At 43.8% G+C, this 14,725-nt stretch overlaps 1 protein-coding gene across 2 annotated transcripts in view; it reads left to right on the top strand.

The window, feature by feature from the left end:
* Positions 1–14,725, top strand: part of RPGRIP1L (RPGRIP1 like) — a 326,668-nt gene that overhangs the window by 140,905 nt on the left and 171,038 nt on the right. For both annotated transcript variants that reach the window (XM_033943001.1, XM_033943003.1), the window contains 2 exons: positions 14,123–14,229; positions 14,584–14,634. In XM_033943001.1, coding sequence (XP_033798892.1) covers positions 14,123–14,229; positions 14,584–14,634 — 158 coding nt within the window. The remainder of the gene's footprint in view (positions 1–14,122; positions 14,230–14,583; positions 14,635–14,725) is intronic.

Below are 14,725 nucleotides of genomic sequence, written 5' to 3'. Positions count from 1 at the left end.
TTAACTATAAGCTTTAAACATTCATAACTTTCATTAACCAGAAAACTTCATTATCTGGGATGGCCTTGATCCTGATCATTCTAGGTTATTGATTTTCCACTTTAAAAGAGTTATTTTAAAATTGTTTAAATCTTCCTTAAATATTTACTGGTGCATTTGTTTGTAATACTAATGGAAGAGTGATGAAAGAATCAAAGTTAGAATCCCTATAGTTTCAGCTTATGTACCAGGACAAACCCTGCTCCATCATACTTCAAGCAGTTAGCATAGCAGCATCACAAGAGTAATTCTGTAACTGAGTGCACCCATTTAGGCACACTGTAGGAGCCTATTCTATAAAGGAGACTAGTAGATACAAAAGGCTTCATTATAGAAAACTTACAGATATCCTGGTTGGCATTGCAGTTTTTAATTTGATATCACCTCTGTGGGACGACACTTCAACAAATCAGAACATTGCATCAATGATTTTATGGTGAGAATACTGAAAGGAAATTTTAAAACAAACCAGGAACACAAGACATTTGAAATCAAAATGATAAAATATTTTGACACACACAGGACTTAACAAAGACCTATCACATTACAGGCCATGAATTTTTATGATTTAGAGCTAGATTCACGAACGAGCCCGATCCGGGCAGGTCAGATGAATTCTTAAAACAAAAATATGCAGATGGGGGCAATCGGAGGAACGCCTCTATCTGCCTGCCCGGATCGCTGATGTGCGATCCTCACGCATGCGCAGACCATCTGTTTTCCCTGCAGATGGTCTGCGCATGCATTTTGTGTCCGTTTTTTGGGGGGGGTTTTTTTACTGGGTTTTTTTTTTCTTCAGATCCACAAAAAGGCTAATGAGGTTGCAGAGAGAACTGCTCTTTGTACTGCTTGTAAAAAGAAATAGAAAAATAGAATTTTGAATTTTAGAAACCTAAATTATTGAGTAGTTGAATTCTGACGAAATAAGTCACTTATATTAAAAAAAATTTTATAAATAAGATGAATTACATCTTCTTAAATAATAATATGAAGGTTTTTTAGATCAATGAAAGATATCCACGCCACAATTCCATTAATGGATGATAACATTATGATCCTTGGAGTGGCAATTCTGAGATCTTTTTCCTTCATTTAATATTATTATTTATTAAGTAGTTCTCTCTGCAAGCTCATTAGCCTTTTTGTGGATCTGGTCAATTTGTGGTCAATTTTTTTCATTTGATATAATTTTTTTTTTCAGGCCTGACTCTCCTGCTCCTATTATTCCCGCCTGTAGCAGCCTCTTCCCATGCCCTGCTCTCTGCACCTTCCCTGCAGTGTGAGCCCGTGGGTTTAAAGCGGGGCTGCACTGCAGCGTGCAGCCCCGCTTTAAACCCATGGGCTCGCACTGCAGGGAAGGCAGCAGAGATCAGTCTGGGCGGTGAGAGGAGCTAAAGTTTCAAATTTTAAAGTTGCGTCCCCACTGCAGCCCATTCCAGCTTCGTTTGTCAGGGAGCCAACAGGCACTGCTCTCCTCCCCCCCCCCCAGCCCCAGGGCTTCTGCAGCCCCTGAAACAATAAAGGCAACGAGATCAGGGCAGCAGAGAGCAGGGCAGGGAGCAGGAAATGGAGCTGGAGAGTGGGAAAAGAAGGTTTACGACTGGTCCCCAGCCGTTACTTCTTGAGTTGATCGGCCAGCCCAGTCGGATTGTAAATTTTGTGTTATGAATTGCATCCCTGCCTACTTTGCATGTTTTTCTCCTCATTTGCATGCACGGATTCTAAGTGGATCGCTGGAGAGGTTAGTGAATGGGGCCCGAGGGAAATCTGGTCGCAAAGGGGTCACAAACCAATCGGTACACTATCAGTTTGCTTTGTGAATCTAGCCCTTTGTCTCTTTCTCAGTCACCTTCCCATGTCTCTCTGTCTCTCACTCACCCTTCCCCTTTTGTCTTGCACCTCACCCAACCTCCCTTCCTCCTGTGAGACTATCACTGAAATACTTTGATGTTTTACTTACATATACTGACATGTGTCAACATTTGCCTATTTCTGATCTAAGGAACCTTCAAAAGCTAATCAAACAATGTACTAAGTTAGTTCAATAACTTTATTCCTTTTGTTTTGTTTTATTTCTTTTAATTCTATATATTATCTCAAACAATGAGCTAACACACCTTTTCACAATAGAACACTCATGTAACCCATTATAGGCACTTTCTAAAATTTTTGTGTTTGCTTATGCCAGCCGTAGAGCTAGTGTACTTGTGAGTGCCTTATCACAGCAGAAAGCATATAACATACAGTATTCTGCATAAGTGGTAGCTCCGTCTATGTCTCGCCCATGCTCTTCTTTTCTTTTCTTTTTTTTTTTAATTTATGCATTTTCAAATAAATTCACAATATTCCACTTGTTATAGCAAATCAGAGTATGCAGAAAGGAAAATGATCACAAAACTAAAAAGGAAATTTAAACAAATAGGGGCTCATAATCGAAAGAGAACAACGTCCAAAAACCAGCCTAAGTCTGCACTTGGACGAACATTTCTCAAAAACGTCCAAGTGCCGATAATAAAAACGGCATAGTACCGCCTTCATAGTACCGCTGAACGACCAAAGTTAAACGGGGCGTTTCGGGAGGCATGTCGAGGGCGGGAGTTGGGCGGGACGTGGGCCGGTTTAGACTTAGTCGTACAGCATTTATAACCAAAAGTTTTACAACAGAGCCTAGACGGAACTTGGACATTGTGACTTAGACCATGTAAAACATGGTCTAAGTCACAAAAACCCACCTAAAGTCACCAGATAAGCACTGCAAACACATAAAACAGACCCCCTCACAAAGCTATGGGCCCGGACAATCTACACCCTAGAGTACTTCGAGAATTGAGTGATGTCCTGGCAGAGCCGTTGGCCGTGCTCTTCAATCTTTCCCTGAGCAAGGGAAAAGTACCCCTAGACTGGAAAATTGCAAACGTTATCCCGCTCCACAAAAAGGGAGGTAGGTCAGAGCCTGAAAATTATAGACCGGTGAGTCTCACATCAATAGTAAGTAAACTCATGGAAAAATTGATTAAGAACAGATTAGATGCGTTCATGGATGATGAAAGATTAAGAGATCCCCACCAGCATGGCTTTACAATGGGAAGGTCCTGTCAATATAATCTGATAAGCTTCTTTGATTGGGTAACAAAAAAACTGGATGAGGGTGAATCCCTGCACATAGTGTATTTGTACTTTAGTAAGGCTTTCGATAGTGTTCCACAGCGAAGGTTATTAAATAAGATGAACTCGCTAGGACTAGGAGAAACACTGACAGCATGGGTCTGGCTTAGTAGAAGATTTCAGAGTGGTGGTAAATGGTATCCCCTCAAAAACGTCGAGAGTGATCAGTGGAGTGCCACAGGGCTCGGTCTTGGGCCCGATGCTATTCAATATCTTTGTTGGGGATCTGACTCAGGGACTCCGAGGCAAAATTACACTATTTGCCGACGACACTAAACTATGCAGCGTTGTGAGCAGGGCCTCAGAACCTGATAGTGCAACCAGGCCCAACACTATGGAACAAGACTTGCTTGTATTGGAAAAATGGTCCAGTACTTGGCAACTAAACTTTAATACCAAGAAATGTAAAGTGATGCACCTTGGGAGTGGAAATCCACGCAAAACATACACCTTAAACGGCGAAAACTTAACAAGAACTACAGCAGAAAGGGACTTGGGAGTTCTCATCCGGGATGATATGAAAGCTGCTAATCAGGTGGAGAAAGCTTCAGCGAAGGCCAGACAAATGCTGGGTTGCATCAGAAGGAGCTTTATCAGCCGGAAGCCGGAAGTAATACTGCCGTTATACAGATCCATGGTGAGACCTCACCTGGAGTACTGTGTCCAATTTTGGAGACCACATTATCAAAAAGATGTGAAGAGAGTGGAGTCGATACAGAGAATGGCCACTAAGATGGTCTCAGGACTTAAAGGCATCCCATATGAAGAACGTCTGATCAAACTGCGCTTATATTCTCTTGAAGAACGCAGAGAAAGGGGGGACATGATAGAAACACTTAAATACATCATGGGCCACATCAAAGTGGAGGAGGAAATCTTTTTTCTAAAGGGTCCCACGGCGACAAGAGGGCATCCACTAAAACTTAAGGGAGGAAGATTTCATGGTGACACCAGGAAATACTTCTTCACTGAACGGGTGATTGATCGATGGAATGATCTTCCCCACCAGGTGGTCGAGGCCAGTAACGTGCTCGATTTCAAGAGTTGATGGGACAAACAGGTGGGAGTACTACAGAGTTATGCTCAATCGATAGATACTCCAGGGAAGAAGGGTCCTTGAGCAGACAGACTAGTTGGAGGGAGGGTTCTCGAGTGGGCAGACTTCTTGGGCCATCGGCCCTTTTCTGCTGTCATATTCTATGTTTCTATGTTTCTACCCTAGTGATCACCTAACCCCCCACCCCCATAAAAATTTTAATCATAACTTTAAAATTCAGCCAGCAGACCATCATCACCTGGCCGCCTGGCATAGGAAAGCCTAGTCGTCTAGCACAGTGGCGGCTTAAGTCATCTTGGGGGTGGGTTAGGGACCCATAGAGAGGAGGACCCATGCCCATTAACCCCTGTAATCACTGCATTGATACTTAAACATGTGCACTACCATATACACCCCCAAAACCCTTTTATACTGGCATATAAGTTGCTCTTGCAGCCATAAGGGCTATGGGGTGGTAGATAAGTGGGTCTAGGGGATGCTGGAGGTGGTTTGGGGGGCTCATCATGACCTATAAGGGAGCTGTAGGGAGGAGAAGACATGGCATCCTTTTTGTGAAGTTCACAGCAGTGCCCTGTAAGGTACCCCACTATTTAGGTGGCATGTCTGGGTGTTCAGTTCATCACTTTGCAGACCCCTCCCACGTCCAACAGAGCTTGTTCTAGGCGTTTTGGACTTGGACGGAAAGTTGGACGAAAATGTGGTATAAAGATAGACGATTTAGTGGCTTGGACAATCAGATTGGCAGGATGTATAATTAGACGATTTTCGAAACGAAAAAAAAGGTGGACGTATCTTTCAAAAATGTGTCTTAAGCTGTTTTTTTACTTTGGACGACTTGCGAGATGGACGTAAATGGACTTAGATATCCCTTTTGATTATGCTCCTCATAATTTACCTTAAAATAGCTAACATATGGAAAATTTTTAGTTTTACGTTCAGGCATTTTTTTAAATTCTTAAATAGTCCTCAATATTAATGAAGAAACAATAAGGAAAAAAAAGGTAGGGAGGTCTCATAAAGAATTAGTATATATCAATATAGGCTTAACGTGTATAAGCCGACCATAAAATTTTAAACATAAGAACATAAGAATTGCCATTGCTGGGTCATCGTGCCCAGCAGTCCGCTCCCACGGCAACCCTTAGGTCAAAGACTAGTGCCCTAACTGAGACTAGCCTTACCTGCATACGGGTGTTGGACTCGCAAGGACCTTGGCACTCACGCCCTCAATGTCTTCTGCCGCCGGATTAGGTGGCAAATCGGCAGCCAGGGGGGGGGGAGAGCGAGATCTCAAGTCCCAAAGCTCCGGTTGCTCCCTCCATCAAAGTTATTGCTGGGTTCCTTCCCCTTTTAATGTTAGCCGGAGAGCTAGTAAGGAAGCAGTCCATCGACGCTTGCCCTGGCAAGGGAGGATCTGCCCGGAGAAAGCCCTTATGCTTGCTATGGGGCATTGTTGGAATCTGTGCTAAAAAGGTATAGTCTTGATGAAGATTGTAAGGCGTGACGGAACACAGCTTTCTGGCTGCTAACACGCTGCCGCCATTTTGTTTTTCCTTGCCCATGCTCTTCTGCTGTGTATGCCTTTTGTACTATGTAAGTTAAGTGGGTATTATAAATAAAAGAAGCTGAGATCTTCGGAATCAAAATAACAGAAAAAGGAGCAGACCAGAAAAAGAAATTGAGTCTTTTTGTATTATCTGCAACACTTAAAAATAAAAATAACAATTGTCTGACATGGTCAAATTTAGTACTACCACAAGAAACACAGGCTTTATAAATACCAAAAATATCTGCACAACCACCAACTAAAAAATAAATATAATTTATGTGTAAAGTGCTCAGATTCGCAAACCTACGTGCTTTAATAATATCATAAGCAGAGGTCGCTGCCTGGGACCATCAACATACCATTACAGTCCCAGTTTGCTTTCGTCAAACAGCAGATTAACACTCAGTATCCCTTATATAAATTTGATTTCAACTTAGCTGATAGACAAGGCAGATCTTCAATCCTGCTTCCTGCTGCTTAAATTTAATAAACTACTGTATAATCCCAAATATAAGCCCCCTAACCCTCGACTCGAGTTTCCCAAACGCGTTATCAGGAGGGTGTGTACTGTGTTTTGCATGGTGCAGTGCTCCTTGCTCTAGGTATTGGTGTCTCTTCAGTGTTCCATTCTCCTCCAGGGTTGGATTGATTTTGTGGCAGCCAATACTTAGGGCAGGGGTGTCAAACTCAGGCCCGCAGGCCTCATCTGGCCCGCAGTGTAATTAAATTTGGCCCACGAGAAAATACCCTTTCTGTTACTCCAGCCCATTGTCCACCATCTCTTCCCCCTTCTTTCTAGCATTCTCTGGCTTCCAGATCTCATCTTCAAAGATAATTATGGCAACCTGCAGAGGATATCTGGTGCTGTAGCGATCCTAGCAGGTTGCCATCGGCCTCCACATCACGTTCCCTCTGCTATGATCTCGTATATCAGAGGAGGGGCAGAACCGCGGCAAAGGGAATGTGCTGCGGAAGACAACGGCAGCTTGCTAGGATCACTACAGCACCAGATATTCTCTACAGGCGGCTGTAATTATCTTTGAAGATGAGACTGGGAAGCCAAAGGACGCTAGAAAGAAGGGGTGAAACATGCAGGCCTTCGGGGATAACCCTGATGTAGAAGTACACGGATGAAGAGAAGGGGGGGTCCAAAGAGACATGCATATACTGGACTGTGGTTGAGGGGGAGGGGAAGAAATAATGAGTCTAAAAACAGAGGAAAGAAAGAGAGATGGTGGACAATGGGATGGAGGGAGGGAAGGAACAGAAAGGGAGAGAAGTTAAACACAAGGGATGGTGTGGCGGGGGTATAGTGATACTGGTTAGGAGGGTAGTTGGGAAGAGAAGGTGGATCCTGAGGTGGTGGGGAAGGAAGGAGAGACGCTGGATGAAAGATTAGTTGAAAAAAGGATAGATGGTGGATCTGGGGATGGTGGGATCCATCACTGCAGCTGCGGGATGGAGATGAAAAAAAGGAAAGATGCCAGACCTCCAGGGGAGGGATGGGAAACAGAAGGGGAGGACAACAAAGGAGATACAGGGTATTCCTCATAAAGATCGGGAATATAAGATTTCGGCTTATGCGGATGATATATTGCTCTATTTGAGAAATCCTGAGACAACCATTCCTTGTCTTCTTGAAATAATTGAGAATTTTGGAAAATTTTCAGGTTATAAGATAAATTGGAATAAATCAGAAATTCTTCCACTTAATGTTCACTGTACAAAAGGTTTATTTTATTCTTTTTCCTTTCTTTGGAAAGAAGATGGAATAAAGTATTTAGGCATTTGGATTAAAAATACATTAGATGAAACAATGAAAATAAATGAAAAATCGTTATTACAGAAGGTTACGGAGATGTGTGAGCAATGGAATCCTTTACACCTTTCATGGTGGGGGAGAGTCCAAACTATTAAAATGATGATTTTACCTGTGGTTTGTTATCAGATGGGTATGTTACCGATATATTTTCAAGGGTCCTTTTATAAAAAATTAAATAGTATTCTTTTAAAATTTATTTGGTTGAGTAAAACTCCTAGAGTGGCTTTGGTATCCTTACAAAGGTCAATTTCAGAGGGAGGGGTAAATTTTCCAAATTTTTATAGGTATCATCAAGCCTATATTTTACGCCAAGGTATGTATTGGGTCCTCCCGGATCTCATGGAAAAACTCCCTGACTGGTTGTGGTTAGAATGGCAACTCATGTCTCCATTGCGTTTGTGCCATGTACTCAGTATTAAAATGCCTAGCTACAGTAAAGATAATAGCATTCTAGTAGACACATGGAAAACATTGAGATATGTAAGCAACTTAACAACTATTCCAATTTATAAATCTACAAAACAGTCTATATGGGTAAACTCCAAGATCCAAATTGGTGGAGAGAGACTAGTCTGGAAGCATTGGATGACAGCAGAAATATGAATATTGGATGATGTTATTTCTAATGGTACTATGCTTGAATTTTCACAGTTGCAACATAAATTTGGTCTTAGAAACTCAGAAAGTTTTAGATGGTTGCAACTGAAGCATGCCATTCAGGCGGGGTTCCCTGATTGGAAAAACCTTAATAATCATTATAGTATGGAGTTTCTGTGTTTTCAGACAGACTTCTTGGGTCACCAAGCCGCCCAGTGGTACAAAGTGTTAAATGGATTTAATAAAAAGAAATTAAAAACTGGTTTAAAAGATATTTGGAGCATTGAGATTAAGCATGAAATTACTGCATCTCAATGGCCACGAATTTGGTCTTGGAGGATGAAATGTACGGTGTCGGCATCTATGAGACAAACTTGGTTTTTTCTATTGCATAGAGCGTTGTGGACCCCTGTTAGGTTACAAAAATTAGATAGTTCTTTGTCTAATAGATGTTGCCATTGTCATCAGGAAGTAGGAACTTTAGATCATTTATTGTTTCATTGCCCATGTATTATGAATTTTTGGAAATCAATTTGGGACCAAATTAATAATTTATTAGATAACCCAGTGGCATTATCTTATGATACTGTGATATTTGGTATGGCAATGAGGAAAAAAAGTCAGATTTCTACAAATAATAATAAGTTATTGCTTATAATGACTGGTGTTGCCATTCAGCAAATTGCATATAATTGGAAGGATTGGAGGAGATTAAATTACAACTTCTGGTGGAATTCTTTATGCCATATCTATAAAATGGAAAGGTTTATTGCATTTCAAAGGGGTTATTTTAAGAAGTTTCAGGATATGTGGCAACCATTAACAAAGTATTGTAAAGATTAATTTGAAATTGTTTCCCTTATATTTATCAACTTAAGATGTAGGGTGGGGGAATTTTGTTATTATATGTTATATAGGATACTGGAATATATGGGTGGGAGGGATGAGAAAGGGGGAGGGTTAAGAATTTATGAAATGTATCAATGATTGTTTGTAAGTGATATATTTATTGTTAATGTGAATGAATATATTTAACACTTAATGTAATTTTGAAAATGAATAAATAATTAAAAAAAAAAGAAGAAGGGGAGGACAGAGATGGAAGATGGATGGTTAGCACCGAGAGAGAAGAAAACGACAAATGGGCAGGAGACCCTGGCAAGCGAGTTATCAGAAGACAAGCAGAAATCAGAGCCTGGGACCAACATGATTTAACATAAGAACATAAGCATTGCCCCTGCTGGGTCAGACCAGGGGACCATCGCGCCCAGCAGTCCACTCCCACAGCGGCCCCCCAGGTCCATGACCTGTAAGTGCTCCTTACCTAAAACGTTTATACCCTATTTATTTAATATCCTGTAAGTAACCCTCTATGTACCCTGCAATCCCCTTCTCTTTCAGGAAGTCATCCAGTCCCTTTTTGAACCCCAGTATTGTACTCTGTCCTATCACCTCTCCTGGAAGTGCATTCCAGGTGTCCACCACCCTATGAGTGAAGAAGAACTTCCTAGCATTCGTTTTGAATCTGTCTCCTCTCAATTTTTCTGGATGACCTCTTGGTTTTGTTGTCCCCGCTAGTCTGAAGAATCTGTCTCTCTCCACCTTCTCTATGCCTTTCATGATTTTATAAGTCTCTATCATGTCCCCTCTAAGTCTCCACTTTTCCAGGGTGAAGAGCCCCAGCTTGTCCAACCTTTCAGCATATGAAAGGTTCTCCATGCCCTTTATCATCCTTGTTGCTTTCCTCTGAATAATGACCAGATATAAAAGGTAGAAAAAATAATTTTATTTTATTTTCTATTTTGTGATTACAATATGTCAGATTTGAAATGTGTACCCTGTCAGAGCTGGTGTTAGACAGCAAGGGTGAACTAGGGCCTAAAAAAGAGAAAAAGTCTTTTTTTATTTATTTTGTTTACACCACAGAGCCAGCATGGGGTTGGAGAGATTGTAAACCTATACTTCTACTAAATATCTTAATAAAAATTTGGTCTGTGATTTAGCCTGTGTTTTAGATTTCAGCCCCTTATGTGATTGAGTTTGACACCCCTGACTTAGAGCAAGGAGGAGCACTGCACCATGCAAAACACAGTACACACCCTCCTGATGATGTGCTTTTGCGAAAGTTGAGGGTTTGGGGGCAAAGCTTATGTTTGGGATTACACAGTAGTTTATTTGATTTAAGCAGCAGGAAGCAGGATTGAAGATCTGCCTTGTCTATCAGCTAAGTTGAAATCAAATTTATGTAAGTGATACTGAGTGTTAATCTGCTGTTTGATGAAGGCAAACTGGAACTGTAATGGTGTGATGATGGTCCCAGGCAGCGACCTCTGCTTATATTATTAAAGCATATAGGTTTGCGGATCTGAGCACTTTGCACATAAATTATATTTATTTTTATTTTTTAGTTGATGGTTGTGCAGATATTTTTGGTATTTATGAAGCATGTGTTTCTTGTGACATTGCATGTTTAAAATCACAGGAAAGTTATATTAAAGTACTAACAAGGGCTGCATCAGGAGTTCAAGCTTCTTAAAGTGAAAGAAAAAAGAATTAGCTTCTACCAGACCATAATGTATGAATGGATTGCTGTTCTAAAGCTAAAGAGGGGTAAGCGTTAGCTTCTATTTATACAATCTTGGGAATGTTCTGATATCTTATACATACAGTACAGGTATCTACATTTGCTGGGTGGAGTTCATTTTTCTCTGGGTCCCTGAGAACTTTTACCTTTGATTCAGCCCTTCTGAAGGTAATATGACATCTTGCAGATTATAAACAGTATGGGGGTAATAATAAAAAAAAAAAAGGCTAAAAAGTGTCCTAAATGGCTACTTGGACGATCAAAAAGCCTGATCGTCCAAGTACCCATAACCAAAGCTGGTTTTTAGACGTATCTAAAAACAGCTTAGACCTTTCCCCTGCCTCTAAACGCACAGAGAGAAAAGAGGCGTGTTTAGAAGAGGGGAAAGGGCGGGAGGTGGGCCAACTTACACCTAGCCGTACAACAGGTATAACCAATACAGTTTAGTCGGCACTTAGACCTTTTTCACTTAGACGAAATAAAACCAGGTCTAAGTGCCGAAAAAGGGACCGCTGAGCTGATGGCCGCTGGCGCCTTCAGTTCAGCGGCCCAGCAACCTAACCATTGCGGCAGGAGAGATGCCTCATCTCCCTTACCGCAATGCCATCACTCTTCTACCCAAACTGCCGCGACCCGCGGCAGTTCGGGAAGAGGAGTGATGGCATCGCGGAAGGGGAGATGAGGCATCTCTCCTGCCGCGATGCATCACTCCCCCCCCACCCACACAACATCGGAGCAAGAGGGAGCTCAAGCCCTCTTGCCCCAGCCAACCGCAGCACCCCCGACATGATCGGGGCAAGAGGGAGCTCAAGCCCTCTTGCCCGCTGACTCCCCGACACGATCGGGGCAAGAGGGAGCCCAAGCCCTCTTACCCCGCCAACTCCCCGACAATATGGGGCCAGGAGGGAGCCCAAGCCCTCCTGGCCCTGGCGACCTCCCCCCCACCCCCCTGCTAGTTGTTCGGGCCAGGAGGGAGCCCAAACCCTCCTGGCCCAGCCGATCCTGCCCCCCCCCCCCCAATAACATCGGGCCAGGAGGGAGCCCAAACCCTCCTGGCCACGGCTACCCCCTACTCCCACCCCGCACTACATCACGGGCAGGAGGGATCCCAGGCCCTCCTGCCCTCAACGCAAACCCCCCCTCCCCCCCAACGACCACCCCCCCAAGATCCTCCGACCACCCCCCCCAGCCGACCCGCGACCCCCCTGGCCGACCCCCACGACATCCCCACCCCCTTCACCGTACCTTTGTTTAGTTGGCCGGACAGACGGGAGCCAAACCCGCCTTTCCGTCAGGCAGCCAACGACGGAATGAGGCCGGATTGGCCCATCTGTCCCATAGCCCCACCTACTGGTGAGGCCTAAGGCGCCTGGGCCAATCAGAATAGGCCTGGGAGCCTTAGGCCCCTCCTGGGGGCGGGGCCTTGGGCACATGGTCGGGTTGGGCCCATGTGCCTCAGGCCCCCGGGCCTATTCTGATTGGCCCAGGCACCTTAGGCCCCACCAGTAGGCGAGGCTTTGGGACGGATGGGCCAATCCGGCCTCATTCCGTCGTTGGCTGCCTGCCAGACAGGCGGGTTTGGCTCCCGTCCGGCCAATTAAACAAAGGTACGGGGAAGGGGGGTGGAGGTGTCGTGGGGGTCAGCCAGGGGGGTCGCGGGTCGCCTGGGGGGGCGGTCGGAGGTTCTTGGGGGGGACGGTCGTTGGGGGGAGGGGGGTTTGCGTCGAGGGCAGGAGGGCCTGGGATCCCTCCTGCCCGTAATTTAGTGCGGGGTGGGGGTAGGGGGTCGCCGTGGCCAGGAGGGTTTGGGCTCCCTCCTGGCCCGAACAACTTGCGGGGGGGTCGCCAGGGCCAGGAGGACTTGGGCTCCCTCCTGGCCCGAACAACTAGCGGGGGGGGGGGGTCGCCAGGGCCAGGAGGACTTGGGCTCCCTCCTGGCCCGAACAACTAGCGGGGGGGGGGTCGCCAGGGCCAGGAGGGCTTGGGCTCCCTCCTGGCCCGATATTGTCGGGGGGCAAGAGGGTTTGGGCTCCCTCTTGCCCCGATCGTGTCGGGGAGTCGGCGGGACAAGAGGGCTTGAGCTCCCTCTTGCCCCGATGTTGTCGGGAGGGGGGGTGTCACGGTTTAACATGGCAGGAGGGCTTGGGCACCCTCCTGCCTGGATCGTTGTGGGGAGGGGATTCTGTAACTGGTGTTGTTTTTGACAGACACCGGTTACAGAATTCAGCTTTTAGGCGAAGGACTGGCTCCTCCTTCGCCTAAAAGCCCTTCTGTTGGACGTTTGTGGCCTAGGCATGTTTTTGTTTCATTATGGCTAAAAAGTGTAGGCCTGCCGTGGGGGTACTTTTAGACGTAGTGGATATTGGGCGTTTAGGCAGAGGAAGGCCATAATCAAAACATGGATGTTTGTTTTGGTTATGGACACTTTCCCTGCTTCGGGGTTGAACGTTTAGGGACTTAGGCCAAAAGGGGACTTAGATGCTTTTTTTGATTATGCCCCTCCACATGTATTGTCTTTTATTGGTGTGCTCCTTTTTCTACTGCAGTTAAATGGGTATTTGCAGACTAGCACACAGGCAGCATGCACATTTATATGTTAGTAATCTAAGGGGTCCTTTTATCAAGCTGCACTAGCGGGGTTAGCGCGTCGGACATTTCATCATGCTCCAACCCCTGCAGCTGGCTAAAAAACTAATGCCTGCTCAATGCAGGCGTTAGCGGATAGTGCGGCAGGCGGTTTAACGCGCGTTAAACCCCTACCGCAGCTTGATAAAAGGACCCCTAAATATTTACATGCATGTAAATGTGAGCACATAGGTAATAAAATTGCTTCCTAAGAGACAAAGGTACCTGAAATATATGAGTAACTGATACATTAAAAATTAACAATTATCATATTAAAAGCAAGAGCAGAGCTAAAGGTTCTTGATGATATTTTAATAATAACATTTTGAGGAAGCAATCTGGTTTATTTTTGTTAAAAACTTTGGTGTCCTTTTATTAGGGTTTGCTAACCAATTTAGTGTGCACTAAAGATTATCGCGGTAAATGCTACGGCATCCATTATATTCTATGGGTGCCTCAGCATTTAGCACGCGCTAAATCGGTTAGTATGCCTTAATAAAAGGGCACCTTTGGAAGAGATACCCTAAATAAGAAAGAGAAAAATGAGAATGAAAGAAGATTTTCAGGTAATCCCAAATTCAAGCAGTTTTAACAGTGTTCAGAAAAAGCATTATGGACAGTATTCATAATTTAGGTTCTAAGAATTTGTTTTGATGTTTTATTTTTCTATTTTCCCTTTTAAAGATCAAAATGAGAAGCTAAGTCAAGAAAACAAAGACTTGCAGTTGCGCTATCTGGAACATAAGCAGCAATTAGATGAATTAAAAAACCGCATGACATTTTTCACCAAGGTAACCTTTTTCTGATTTGCAAAGTGTCCAAAGAAAAATATTCTTTGTTCAGGTCATGGGGTAAATCCCATGTAGTGCTATGGCCAAACATTTTTTTTATTGTTGCAGTTGTCCACGTCTCACTATGTCTGGGTAGGTAGAACCAATGTTTCAGCCATCATATGGAAATGTCACAGCGGGACCCAGACAACAATAACAATCATGATGCCAGCTGCGAAAACCTAAGAGAACATGTGTTTTTTTTGTTCCTAATATCAAAGATTATCCTTAGAGCAGTTGTACCGTTTTATTTGGATTTTTGTTACTTAATTCTGATTTGCTAAATCTTTTTTTCTTTGACTCTTTCCACCTCAGGAGAGTGATATTGATATGGCAGAACTTAGTGAAGCCCTGATGCTTATCAAGGTAAGTTAGAAAAATAGGTTTTTTTTGTTTCTCTCTATGATGACACTCCTGTATCTTCCAAATCATTCAAAAGCTTCCCACTTACATGAAC

Source organism: Geotrypetes seraphini, chromosome 4 (genome assembly GCF_902459505.1).
Source record: "Geotrypetes seraphini chromosome 4, aGeoSer1.1, whole genome shotgun sequence".
NCBI lineage: Eukaryota > Metazoa > Chordata > Amphibia > Gymnophiona > Dermophiidae > Geotrypetes > Geotrypetes seraphini.
Note: the sequence above shows the minus strand (reverse complement) of the source record. Positions and strands in the feature narration are given on the sequence as shown.